Source organism: Channa argus, chromosome 2 (genome assembly GCF_033026475.1).
Source record: "Channa argus isolate prfri chromosome 2, Channa argus male v1.0, whole genome shotgun sequence".
Classification (NCBI taxonomy): domain Eukaryota; kingdom Metazoa; phylum Chordata; class Actinopteri; order Anabantiformes; family Channidae; genus Channa; species Channa argus.
This window is the reverse complement of record NC_090198.1, coordinates 13,225,259-13,240,250: the sequence shown is the minus strand read 5'-3', so window position 1 is coordinate 13,240,250 and position 14,992 is coordinate 13,225,259. Positions and strand designations below refer to the sequence as shown.

Here is a 14,992-nt window from a genome sequence, read left to right as displayed (position 1 = left end):
TGTTGGGTTTGATTTATGAAGTCAGAAACGATAAATTATTAAAATAAATGGCACTCCAGATGTTTCTCCTGTCTTCATGACAAACGCTATCCTCTCTCAGGCGAGGAGATGCGAGCCGAGCATAACATGAGCTTGAAAAATCTCCGTGGCCTCGCTCCCCTTCTGTGGATGAGGCAGTGTTTGTTACAGTTTCCATTCTCTGCGGGTACTGTCACTATGATACATTAGCAGCCCTCAGTCATTTGGCATCGAAAAGTTAAAGCGTTAGTGTTATTAAACTGCTGGTATGAAGCCGGCAGGTACTACATATCCTGATTATAGTATACTTAACTTGATCTTGTTAGGCCCCATTCAGTCACGTTTGGGTCGTAAAGGTTTACCTCTGCTCATATTTTCATTGCTTTCGCAATATGCATGAATTGCAACGAATAAGAAAAATCCCGTTATTCACATTTTATTTGATGCATTGACACACAACATGTGAGCAGCTGAATTACAGTATTGGATTGTTGCATATGGGACTGAAAGCTAGAGTGTGCACATGTACACATTTATATGGTTGCACCAGTACAAAAGACTGGCAATTTATTGGTGAGTGCAGATTAGCAGATCTGAAAGTATATTTGTGGAGCTGACAGTGCAGTTTCTCTTTCCCCTGTGTTGGTGGTGCAGGCCAGTTGATACAATACATACATAAAAAATAAATGCTGGACAAGTGAACAACAACATAAGTAGTATATAAAACATGTGGCGGAGGCTCACTTCTTCCCATGGTCTCCTATCCAGCCTTTGTTTTTATGCGACTTAATTACTAATTGGTATGAAGATGCTAAAATAAAAACTGTCTGCCTACATGCTCAACCATTTAGCCTAATTAGCCATAGTATCTAATAAGTGTCAGCACTATTTTTTATTTTGCTCGTAGTAGAGTGGTAAGTAAGTCAAGTAAGTCAGTCTTTTAATAGTCAGAACGAGGAAAAACTAACCCCACATAAAAAGAACTGAGCCAGCACCTTCTTCCTTTCAGGAAGCACTGTTAACTATTAACATCAACTGGTTTGAATTATTTTATATTTAAAAATTCAAAATTCTCTTAATGAGTTGTGGAAGGGATTTGCAGTTTGCAGTGACAGACAAAAATATGAAAAATGCTTTTACTCGAAGAAAAATCTTCCTCAAAAATATCCCATTCAGTCAAACATGACAAATATGAAGGATGCTTAAAGAGCAAAATACAAGCTAAATGAATTTAGCACCAGGAAGAAATAACCCTCTACTGTTGCCTTCAAAGCCCTCGAACTTTTTGGCTATGTTTTGCCTCAGAAACAAATCTGTAAGATATTAAAATCGTGCAGTCAATAAGAGCAGCAGCATCTATGTGTTCTAGTGTGCTTTTTTCTTCTCTAACCCTGACTAAAACAAAGTGACAGCTCGACTTGTGATGCAGCTCACATTTTTTTTATTTTTATATCTGACGTCCTTTGAGCTTCCACTGAAGAGATTTTTGTTTGCTCCTTTTGAGTGCTGGAGTTTTAAACACTGTCAGGTACAGTACAGTATCCATGCTGTTATCATCATCCATGACCAGTTGTTCTGACCAGCCAATATGAAATTTTGACATGAAATTACAGTTGTGTAAATGTTAAATCTGTGCACAGTTTATATGCTGCCTTCATTCTCAGCTTAATGAGCAGGGGCTGGGAAACTCTATGAATCTTTATGAAGTTACAGTTATTGCTCCAAAATATCATAACTTCCACTCCAGTCATGTCAGTCCCATTTCAAATTGTCTGGAAGCTTAACTACAGTCAAATGAGGTTTCTCTATATCTTAAATCCTGGAAAACTATTGTATTTATACAAAGCCAACAGTTCTGTTTTACTCATGTCAAACACCCTTTGTCATATAGTGAATGCACCATTATTATTTACAATATGTTTAGCTCAAACAGAATATGTTACCTAAATATTAATGAACTGAATGGTTCTAGGAAAAAAAATATTTCCAGTAGCACCCCTCACTTTTATGTTCAATGACCCTTTTTCAAAGGGATCCCCTTCGACATTAAGAAAGTCAATGCACCATTTCAAATATATATAAACCTTTAAAATATACTGTGTGTACAATAGATTATGGGTGGAATATCACTTTAAGAACATAATTTTCAGAAATATAATTACATCATGCTTCTGCATGACAGATGTAGATGCAAAATATCCAAGAACTAATTTATAAAAGAAAAAAAAATTTAAAATCAAACTAGTTCTAATAGTGTTTCTTCACAACTTTTGTCCTTTTAGTTCATCTCCAGTAAAAACCTCTGAAAAATGTATGAATCAGCACTGCTGGCCTATTACATTGTTTCTACCAGTCTTGTTAAGATGAGATGAAGACACACTGTGTATGTGCTAAATGTTTTATTAGCTCCTACTTGCAGTTGAAGCCGCCCTAAAATATCAACCTAGTCTTCTACAGTTACATCGGTCAAATTTTAAAATCTACAGCAGATTCTGTCATCTCTAATATTTCCTTTGAAGCACCGCTAAATACTATATGCAACAACATGAGAACAAACTTGTTTTTAATCAGCTAAGCTGCTTTGAGACTTATAATATATAGTTAGTTGCAGTAGATAAATGCCATATTTCTGCTTGAGAGAATTTACAAAACATAATGATTTTCCACCTACAACTACAGACTAAAATTCCAAACTCAATATTTTGGTCAGTCAATTATTCAAAGCAGAGGATCTTAAAGAAGACGCATTTCCACAATGTTGCTAGAAAGCAAAAACGCAAGAAAGGAAGGCAGAGAAACGGAGTCTTCTCTATTTTGCTAGATGATCCGAGAGTTTTTCTAGAGTTCCACTATCAGGACATTTAAACTCTGCACACAAGATACCTTAAAACATGTGTCACTGTGGGCACCTCATCAATCAAAATAAAATAGGTTATTGTTGTTCATGTTTAGGGCAGTTGACAGGTGTTACTGTGTACCTGCTCCATGTTCAGTACCTGTTTTAAACTGTTCAGGAAGATCATTTGCTCCTGACCATTCAGTGGCAGCTGATCCATCTACAAAAGCCCCCTTATTCCTCTGTGTTGGTATCTCTCTCGGCCTGCAGACTCTGCGGTACCATATTTCTTGTTGTTGCTTTTAGTTAACAGGCCTAATAAATTTAAACCTTTGGTCTACCAGTACTGTTTCCTCTGTGTTACTTCCTGCTGAGTCAGGGTTTATAACAGCCATGCTTTTTCAATGGCACCCTTTTCATTTTTAAACACACACCACCAAACACAAATACATACATGTGCAAACACACTTTATAAAACCCAGCGATGGTAAAAACAAAAAGCAAAAAAAATTTCCTCTCCTCTAACGGGAAGTGATGCTTCATTTGGACTGCAGAGATAGAAATTAGCCAGCTTAGTTGGGCTAGGTGTTCACATGGCAACAGTATATCACTCTGTGTTTACACTGGCATGATTCAGGCTTCAGCTTGAGTTTAAATGCTCTTTCTTAGATAACTCCTAGCAACATGATGTCAATAAGACAGGGACAGAAAAGTAGCCCTGGAGTTTGGCCCAGAGAAGCAACACATACAGCACACTAATGTGTAACAGGTCACAGTTGATCCGTTAGGATCAACACGCACGTGATCAGACCACAAAGCTACAATGTGCAACTTTTAAGTTAGCGGAAGTATAGGACTCTAAATGAATCCATTGTCCACCCAGCCCACCCTCTCACCACTCCGCTGCAGCTCAGCTTTGCTCTCTTCAATCCACAATGATCTGCACAACTCTTCAGGTTTGTGTCAGTATCAAATTAAAATAAATAAGAATGCTATCAAACACATTAACATTACAAGGATGGTTAAGCCCTAGATCACTGTGCCTGGCACTTCAGTTCAGAGAGGCAGAGAGTTCTCCAGGGGAGGGGAAAGTGACTGCAAAGAAGTCCACTATCTTCTCAGACAGACATGCACTCATTGTCATTTTTGTAAAAAACATTTGAAGTTATCGGATCAGGTTTTGTTTTCTGTTTTTACTAACCTTTTCATTTTACTTGTTAAAAGAAAGATTACAAGATATAAACACAAAATACCGTCACATCTTATCATGCACTTAATTGAGCAGCTTAACATTTGATAATTAAGATTTATATATTATTCATATTACTATTCTTTTAAACTTTGGGTCAGGGTTGAATGCTGTATTACTTTACAAGCATGGGAACAATGTTCCTTGATTCTTGACATATTCTTTAAGCTTACCCCTTGATCTAATAAATTATCTTTTCCGAAACCCAGGAACAGTGATGTCAACTGATCTGGGATTTTGTTCCATTGCGCCCCTACGGCACACACAAAGTGCTGAAAGTTCCCATACAAAGAAAAACACATTAGTTGTTGGTTTTTGAAAATAGTGTACATTTAAGTCTGGCTTGTTGCTAGAGACCCACCATTGCCAGCATTCCAGAAACATTCAACATGATGCCAAAGCACACCTGTGGCATCAGTGAGACGGAAACAACAGGCGGAATTTTCTAACTTGTGAAACGTCATTATCTGATGCTGTGGGATGAAAAGCAATTAGCAATTAGCTTTAACGATTCTGTGTTTACAATAGTGTTCTACTTACGCCACGTCAATGACTCATTAACAACATCGTTTTGCTGCTCTGAGGGCTAAAATTCTATACAGCAATATTTAATATTCACTGAGAGAAAAAACTAGAGCATGTGTTTATGGTCTGCACAGTTTATGCATTCATATTTACCTGAAGGAAACATTGGGAGAACAATTAAAATCTTCATCTTAATGTTGATTGGCCGTGTTGTTCATTTCTGTCCAATCTTGGATAAGAATCCTTCTCAAACATGTGGGGCGATTTAGTTCTTGTTTTAGAAGCAGTAATCACACCAAAGACAAAATCTGTTAGCAAAGTGTAGACAACAGCTACCAGTATTTAGACAGAGCCCTTCAGCCTGTGGAATGACTGCTAACATTGGCTGAGGTCAATAGGCCTGATCAGAGCTGGGGGAGTTGACCAATCATAGCAGATGGGGCAATTCTGGGAGGGGGGCTTAGGGAGACAGGAGCCAAATGAAGCGTTTCAGATAGGCAGAGAAATTAGAAGAACAGAACAAGCCTGTATGACCGAAGTATTGACTTTTAAGAACTTTAAAGCTTGTGGACATGGCCAGTAGACCCCTCAGATGAATGCATCATGCTGAAAATGAGGATATTATGGAGCCTTTAAAACCACATCAAGAACCAGAGCTCTCACTTCACTACTGATATTAAAATGTGAAATTGGAAAACATTAAGCTTGGATAGGAACTGCCTATGTTTCTCAATGCCTGTATGGACAGCGCACGTTGAATACAGTATAATACAACATAGGCGGCCACATTCAGGCAAACTCACATTATTATTATCAATAATAACCAAGATGATAAGCAAACAAACCTGCAGAGAGACCAGGTTCCATTACAATTTCCCACCAGACTTCACCACAGAAAATTATTTTCTCACCACAGGTGTGGTGAGAATGTCCTCATTTTTTCCAAGGCTTATGTCCACTGTGGTGTGGCTCAGGCTTAGTCTCACTATTGTACATGATGTTCCTAAGATTTAATAAATTATTAAGTGACAATACACAAACAGGCTACAACACACTCACATGGTTAGTTGGATGCTAAAAGGCTGATAAAAATAAATCTTCCTTGTTCCTCGTCTTTTTGCCAATACATTTTTTTAGAGTGCATCTACTACATCATGTCCAATTCTTACCAAAATGTCATTATCTGTAATTAGCCGTACCAGAACAAATTCTAATTCCAATATATGATAGGTTATAAAGCCACTAGAGAGAAAGTGAATGCAATTACAGTGCGACAGTGATACAATCAAAACAAAGACAATGGCTCCAGGCAGGACGAAGCAGGGCTAATTATATCAGGCTTCTGATGGAGATAGGAAGGTGCTGAAGGTTCATTCCTTCACCATCCATGAACAGTTTGAGACAGCGATAAATAGGCAGAGTTTAATTGCTCTGTGCTGAGGTTACTGTGCCAGTTTCTAGCCAAGCAACCAAGGTTTTAAAGATGAGCATATCATATTGTAGATGACATTTCTCTGTGTGTGATAATGAGCCAGACTTTACAGGGAGCTTTGAGTGTATGATAATGCACTACTGCAACTATTTTCCACACGGTCAATTTTAAACCCACATTGTTTAGAAGAGAAAAATCTTAGGGTGCTGCAAAATATAAACAAAACAGTACAGTTTGCTGTTGTCTAACTCATAAAAATAGGATGGATGAATCATTAAAGGAGCCAGCAATCCAGCCTCCTTCTGTGCAGTGAACTCTGTAGGGAGCTGCAATGGTGCAGTGTTATTATTAAGGCTGTAAGTATTCTCTGTCTATGTGTACATATGTTCAGTAACAGTCCAATGTGATGAACTGCAAGACATAAAACAAATAATAATCATAATACTTTCCCCAAGCACCAAAAAACAGTTTATAAGAAATAGCAAACAATTTGAAGAATTAAAAAAAGATCAAATACAGAGTGAAAGTTGAGACACGACGCCTTATAAAGGAGATCCCCACTCTTTTCTACACTTTATATTATAGTTCATGGTCATGAATAGTTCCTCAAAGACATGACCTTTACTTGAAAATGAAGTCCCTGGTTATTGTTATGTAGCCCAACCTACTATGAGATATGTCATTGTTGATGCATTACCTATGAACAGTAGCTCTGCTCTAAAATGTCAACATCATATAACATTACATAATCATATAAAAATTTCTCTTTAAAAAAAAAAAAAAAAACTCAACAGATGGTAAGAGAAGAAATTAATTCCAAAATTGGGATCCAACACTGCCCCACCGATGTAGATCCTTTGCAGTTTCACACTATTAATTCTTGCCCCAGAATTCTTATTAATATCTCTTATTCACTAAGACAGCAGTGTCCATATATTATTTATTAAAATGTTGTTTAATAGAATATATAACTTTTTCTAATATACATTGAGGATGAGTGAAATGCCGCACAAGCCTGACACTAATACAAACTACACTAATTAAAAGAATGCAGGCAATTATATCCCACTTGTAATCAGGACTTTCCCTATTGGAGTTTAGGTCTAGGTGTGCTAGATGAGAGCATGCTCTCCACATTTAACTAAAAGCACCTGAAGTTTGGCCATTATTGCTCTACTCTGCCTTTAATTTGACATCTTGGGGGCAATAGAGACACGTCTGTCCCTTTAAAAGATATCACCCTCATGTACAATGAATAATTCAGATGAAATAATTCCACTGAGGTTCCTGTAAGGTGGGACCAGTGTCTTGCCTCCTGCAGCAGTAGGACAGCCAGGAAGCTCATACATAAAAGATGAAAGGTTTGATAGCCTCCATTGGATTCAGCGACAGGGATTGTGCGCTGCAGACATTAAAGTGGTAGCTTGGGTTAGCTGTTTGCCGCCTGTGAACTGCCCACAGCCTCTTGGGCCTGGCTGCATGGGGTTTTCTCTTTAATATCTGTGCCATATGCAGCCCAGCTCTGCTCTGCAGTCAGAGGAGGGAGGTATAAATAGCAACAACATGGATCCAGGAGAGAATGAGACCCCACTGAAACCTCTCCGTTTTAGTGGCCAGTTCCCTCAAAATCTACAGGAAGGGTGCAATAACAGGCTGCAATGAAGACAGAATTATTGTTTAGGTCACACTGAGCTGCAGCTGTATTCTTGTTTATCAAGCCTTCTAAAACCTGGCATCCCCTCATTTACATTCTCAAAGCAATTAATTTCACTACAGCATCTACAATTTGAGCTAAATTCAGCTCTTTAATTTACCATTTTCTTTCTCCTATTTTGTTACATGGAGCTCAGTCCCATCTGCTCCGCGAGAGAACAGACATATCCGTTCGAGTGGAGCCAAACCTTCCGTCTGCCCAATTGCCTGACACAAACATGATAACATTTCACTTGAGCACATCAAAGATTGGCATATTCTGACTTTCTAAAACAGGAGTAACGTGCACAACGCTGATATGCTCAGAAGAAAGGGAACCTGTGGTGAGCCATGGAATTATCAACCTGTTATGTTTTACCCTCTACAGTTGCCCCTAGGGTAAATCTGTATAACTAAAAAGACGTTAAGCCCAAACATTTTGGTTGATGGCATTCAACATTAAACAATGTCATAAATGAGAGCTACTGTAGCTTTGCAGCGCGCATGAGTAGCCTCAAAGAGCTGCCTACTGCACTAAAGAGAAAACTTTAGAAAAGTCACTTAACTGCTTAAAGCAAACCACAATGGTTGAAAACATTCAAAAAGCACAACTGGTTTGTGAACCTTTGGTCAAATAGGCACCTAAGTTTCTGTCTTTTTTCTGGTGGCACGCAATTTAAGATTTTGGTGTACGCACTTTGTTTTTAACCTGCTTTGTCTATTTGTGTCATGTTAAGATTTCCTTCCATTGCCACATTACTTTTTGACAGGTTCAAGAGAAATGGTGAAACCTTCTACATTGCTTTGGGGTTTTAAGTGCAAGTGCAGAGAGAGTTATCAATGTCGCAAAGTGAAAATTGCCATTTACTAAATCTGCTTGCAGCAGAATTTCATGTCTGTGTTTGTCTCTCTCTGATGTATGTACTGTATGACTGGTGCAAAGTGACTCATGTCAAAAGTGGTTGATTATTTAGGTCAACATTAAAATACTTAAATACTTTACTGAGCTGTGTATTGCAGCTTTTGTTGAGATGTTTTTCCTTTACAATTAGCCAAGGAGGGGATGTGCAAAGGTTTAAAAATAAAAAATAATGTGACTAGATCCTACTAAAACATGCTGCACAGATAAAGCAAGACCCTTTGCACTGTAGAGACACACTGTTATCCATAGTTCTGGTCAGGGATTTCTGTTTACTGTCTATTTTCTGATCCTAAAGTGCTGGCTGCACTGTAGCTCCCTTGTTTGAAACATTCAATTTTTCTTTTCAATTTGTGAGCAACTGCAGAAATTGAGTGATTTTAGAGTAGCCAATTTTGCTGTTCATAACACACCTATTTCAGCTTTCCCAATCTATTTTTTCTTATATCAAGTAGGGTTCTACAACAGCCCAACAAAATAGGCAGTGGCAGCAACTGAAGCAAGAAAAGATGCTGAAAGCGAGAGCTCTGTGATGACCTCAGTATTATTCTCTAGAAGTGCGTGTCTTCAATTTTGACTTTAGTTCATTTTGTGTTATTCCAAAAGTCCTGCTTTCAATTGATAAATCTAAAAAAAAGAAAAAGAAAAAAACAAAAAACAAATGGCCATCCTCTGACTGGCCAGTGACAAACCAAGGGTCAAAGAACTAGCGTTGACAACCAACTGCTGCACCAGCTTAAATCGCCTTTTGTCACTTTAAACATACCACAAAGACGACAACTGATGGGCATGTAACACTGCATGTTCTGCACTTGGGTAAAAGGAAGAGAAGTCAGGAGGTCTGAGACCGTGGATGTACAACCTGTAAAGAGGCAGCATTAAGCTGTCATTGTTACACCAATTTAGCTCGCCAGACACTACTACTACTACTACTACTACTACTACTACTACTACTACTACTACTACTACTACTACTACTACTACTACTACTGACTGATGATGTGTCTAATAAGAAGTCACAAATTGTATTTCCACTGTTAATACCATGGTCTTTTCTCGTGCAGATTCCTTAAGCTGAATGGCCGACTTGGTCTCTCTCACCGATGGGGCCGACACAATTCAACACGGCGAATTGTCTGAAGAATCGCCAAAGGGGGTACAACAAGTCCATCCATTGCTTGGTGTGTCACTGGGCAACATGGAACAGTTCTCCTGGTTCTGAACAAATGCACTTCAGCACTTCTAGAGCTCATTTACATTTGCCACAGGACTGGACGATTCCTGTAATTTACTGTTTAAATAAACACTTTCCCTCAAACTGCCTCAGCAATTTCTGTGAATCAGTGAATGATTACCTGCATTTCCTACAATGGCTTTTGACAGCATGAAGTAGATTTTTGTACGTAAAGGGAGCGACTGTTGGTGGAAATCAAAGTGCTACAGATCCTGGAAAACCACTCTTTTCTTTAAAGTTAAGATTTAGTTTTACTTGCCACAGTGGACTGTGGTGATTTCTCTACTTCTATGGGCGTTTTCATTTGTCTATGTTAACTATTTTATAATTGATTTCTTCCTAAGTAGTTTGAATGTCACATCTATAAACTGGGCTGATTGACAAACTGTTTTCATGTGCACTTTACATGCTACATTTGACCACTCACAATAGGTAACAACATCTATGCATTTCAAAGAAAATGTGTAGTACACAAACTGAAAATGGATCACCTAGCTGTTTGTTGGACAGTGGCGAGGTGTTCCTGAGTGGATTTCTGCTTTAAATAATGCTGAAAAAAAGTTGATTGAACATTAATTAAACACCATTTCAGTTCCCAGACTGAGGACGAGTTATGTGTTAAGGTTAATTGGCCTAAAAAGCTGATAGAAGGTGTGTTTATAGATTTCAAATCTATCAGATCAAGGGTGCATTTGTTGCTACCATTTAACTATTTAACAATAATGATTAGAGAGTCCATGAGCTAGATAGTCCATGAAGAGCAGAGATCTATAGTGACCAGACAGATTTAAAGATACAAGTTGTCCAAGTTTGGCAGCCTGTTCAACTTATTGTTAAAATTCATAAATTCAAACATGAATGCACACATTTAGCTGTAATTAGACAATATTGTACAATTAAATAATGATTTCAAATTGTCCGAATGTTCTAATCTTACAAAGCAAAGAATAATATGACATCTAAATCACAAAACAAATACGCAGATTATCATGACTTGATTCCTCATGTGACAATTAACCAAACCAAATTTTATGAGCTTATGCCATGTCAGTACATCAAAACACAATGTACAGATGCTTTGAACAAATGTAGCCAGTATTGACATCTTGCAGTGTTCCAATGCCATTTACTACAAAAACAAACTCTGTTTGTGGCCTGTGAAGCTCTATTTCTCATAAACTACAAAACAATTTGTTGGATAGATAAGAACTAAAGACTTCTTTTAGATCTTTACACCTGGGAAAACCTAAAGGTTATTTGGCTGTATGGAAGAAACAGCGTAAGCTCTGTATTATGGCCATTTTCGGAAATCTCAGACTTTCTGCAGGAGCACAATGTGGGACCAATGAGTGCCACAAAACACTTCTGTCATGTGATGAATGACATATCTAATAATAAGTTTACTGTGACTCACAACTCTATCAACTCAGGAGGTAGACATTAATAAACAGACACAAAGTCCACGAATAGATAGAATAGGATTTATTTTGTACAGTATTTGAATATTCAGATGTTAGAAATGAATTGGACCCCTGACAGCCTTTGGTTTAAGCTTTACTTCGTAATGTGCTTTACACTGGCTCTTGGGCTCAATGCTTTGAGCTGCACATACATACGTGAAATTCACGTTTCCTTTTTCTGACAACCAAAAATGTCTACACCAAATTCATAAACCATCGAGTGTATTACTTTGCAAATATGATCTTAACAAATTTGTAAAACACTGAGCACCATTTAGCAGTCTAATGAGGAAATGCCAGACATGGCGGGATCTGTCTGAAGTGGAGGTGTTTCAGTTTGAACCAAACTGACAAATCCACAGGGGATACCAAAGTACAAAGTAATAATCACCATTAAAAGAATTTTAAATCAAAATCGATGCTGGGACAGAAGGGGGTCTGAGTAATAAGGTTGACAAGCTGGGTTCCAATGTAGGATGAAAAATCAGGTCAGTCACCATCTGAACAAACTAACTTTATTAATACATGGTACACGTTGGCACAATGTCGGCAATTATGTTAACAAAAGGTACAAACTACAAATGTGCAAAACAAACAATTAGCCGAGCGTTGTTCGTGACTATCAGTGCAGGGTGAGGGATTATTAACATTTTTCTTTTTCATCACAAGGTTGGATCACACATCCAGATAAGGACCATGGTTTTAGTAAATTGGCTTTCATTAACAGTGCTGGTGCATTTTTCTACTTAAATTTAGAAGAAGTTGCTGTAATTTATTCTGCTAATCCAAACCATCCATTGTTTGTAGATCACTGAGTAACTGGGAGAGAAGAGAAACTGGTCCCAATGTCCAGCCAGGGACACTGCCAGAGCCTTCACTTTCTCTCAGAGCACTGCTGGAGCTAATTGGCACACCACATTGCCCCCTTCCCCCCAACCATTTCAGCAGTATTACAATTTTCCACCACAATTTATGCAATCAAACAGATGAAATATGATATGGAGCTCAGTGCACAACATGATTGCATACAGCATGCATAAATCATCTTGAATAATCACTGACCCAATCAGCCATAGCGGCACCAGCACAGCATCAACTAAAAAGATAATCATGGAATGTTTGTTGCAATAATCTATTACATCAACGTCTTCGCCTTTTACCAGAATCTTGTAATGGCAGCAGCTTTGTCTGCTGTTGCTCTGTGGAGCAATCTGGGTTACAGGGCCATGAAAGAAGTGCAATGGTGGGCATAGTGTTAGGTCACAAGCATCCTCTAATTCTCCAGTCCAGGTCCAGTACCCCCCATTGGATTAGCCTATTTCCCACACTATCTGGTTGCTGCGCCTTGACCCTGGGAGCCTAGAAACCAGAGGAAGGACAGCTTCAAAGGATTGTGTGTGTGTGTGTGTGCATGCATCAAAAGTGAGGTTGTATGTCCTCCAACCCTGAATATTGGACAGCTCCAAGTCAGCACAGCCAACCAGGCCTGCCTTCATTCATACAGAGCCAGTGGCACACCAAGCCAAGCACGCACTCAAGTGGCGTGCACACACACACACACACACACACACACACACACACACCCACACACACCAAAACCATGCTCCCCATATGAGTCTCAACACCCATTGAGGGTTATTTTGAATTCAGGCCGCTGGTGTTTGTGCCTGTATATTTGAATTTGATTAGTTTCACACCAGAAAATTACAAAAACCAAGACTCTCCCCACAATAAAGTTTCACTGAGCTGCAGCACAGGACAATGGAGACAGTAAAATTCTCCAAAGAGACTTTCATGTCATTAGAATAGAGCTCTCTCCCACTTGCAGTCACCTAGAAATCTTTCTCTGTCTGCAGTCTATTCTCATCCTATATTACTCTCTAATAATTCAGCATCTGCTTAAAGCTGCCCGTACTACATAAAGAATGAACAAGTGGCAGCAAATATCGTGAGTTCTTTTCACAGTGCAAAGAAGCAAGTGGGCCAAGCCAACTTATCTTCTAATACTGGTAACATATCTCACACCAAACTCAGCGGAGATAATATTGTGTCAGCAGTTTATCATGGCTATTTAAATGTTAGAATATGGCTTTGACAGTTATCCTTAATTGTGGTAAACAATTTTTCCTTCCCTTGAAGCCATAAATACCCTATCCACACACCTTGTTGCCCTCACACTGTAACACACCTTCTATTCATTAACCACCAGTTGTTGGATTACACAACGGAGGATGCCAGTGGGAAGTACAAGTGTGGTCCAAATCCTACACAGACAGTGCGCTCAAGTGTGTCCACAAAGAGCCTGAGCATCTGCTGCCTGGGACGAATTAAATGTGGAGTAATTATGAGAGGACTCTCCCCAGAGCGCTCTGTCTCAGAATCCCCGCTAATACTGTGACACCAAAAGGCGTGTCTCTGCGTGGCTTTCCTCTCGCTAACTAGTGAAACAAAGAGCGTGCGTGTATGTGTGCGCAGCCATGAAAGAGCAGACAAAGACATTTCTTAACTTGAGTAGCGGGACTAATGAGGAAGAAACTGTCCGCGTGCGTGCCTTACCTCGAAAAAGGAATGCTTTGCTGCTGTTATGAAGCCCCGCCACTTGCGTAATTCCATAGGTGGCATTTGCCAGGTCAAGTTCATTGATGATGTCAATCTGGTAGTCTTGATCTGATCCGAAAGCCAAAGCTGGTAAAGAGAAATGAAGATTAGAGGACGCAAAGCCTAGTGAGAAGGAATCTGCAGGATTTAAACTAAAATGACATTTCATTTCACAAACAGACACTATCACTGCTTATGTGCATTCCACGGCTTAAAATGGGTGGACGTGGAAAAAGTTACGCAGTTTAAATTTACACGCAGGATATGGGAATATTGCTAGATGCCCACTAAGATGCATCACCTGTCTTCTCCACGGGTTGTGGGTGCACCGTGCGCGCACGGACATTATTAGATGCCATCTCTTTTAGTAGTCTGATTGTTTTCCGATATTAACTCAAACGGCAACAGATTCAAACGGGATACGCTGCAGTTCAGAGACACTGACACATGATCTGACATGCGTGCGCGCAACGTGCAAACTGAGGAGTGTAAAAACGATAAGAAGATGGTGTTAGTTGCAACAAAATTCCTTATTGGCAATCACAGAGTGCTACGCGACTTTTTCTTACCTGGTTTGGTAAAAAGAAAAATGGATAACAAAGCCACGTAAATATCCATTTGTGTTGGAGTTGCGCTGTAAAGAGTCCTCGGCCGTGCGCCCCGCTGCGTATCCACACTACCCAGACTGGTCCGTCTGGCGCTGTGTGCCGCTTTCAACTCGCTTGGATGTGGAGGAACGGTCCATAGCATATGAACAGGGGTTTCCTAACTGCAAAGCAGATCGATTTATAGTGTATGGATGCGTCCAATCAGCCACTACATGACATCAACAGTCACAGATGGGTATGATTATTATAGGCAGCTATTGAATTGAACTGCTGATGATTATTTTGGCCATAGTCTCAACCAACAATTTGTAAAGTTACCCCCGCTCAGATTACAGAAACTTCGATGTCGGAGGTGAGAAAAAGGCTCTTCAAAAGGAAAGTCGGGGAGGAGAGGATTTGTGGATTCTCTATAATGGGTAGG

At 39.2% G+C, this 14,992-nt stretch overlaps 1 protein-coding gene across 3 annotated transcripts in view; it reads right to left on the bottom strand.

The window, feature by feature from the left end:
• Positions 1-14,728, bottom strand: part of LOC137116597 (protein kinase C-binding protein NELL1-like) — a 206,590-nt gene extending 191,862 nt beyond the window's left edge. For all 3 annotated transcript variants that reach the window (XM_067495587.1, XM_067495590.1, XM_067495589.1), the window contains exons 1-2: positions 14,533-14,728; positions 13,922-14,050 (exon numbers count right to left, since the gene is read on the bottom strand). In XM_067495587.1, the coding sequence (XP_067351688.1) occupies positions 13,922-14,050; positions 14,533-14,713 (310 nt within the window). In that variant the 5' untranslated portion in view covers positions 14,714-14,728. The remainder of the gene's footprint in view (positions 1-13,921; positions 14,051-14,532) is intronic.
• Between the last annotated feature and the right edge of the window lie 264 nt (positions 14,729-14,992).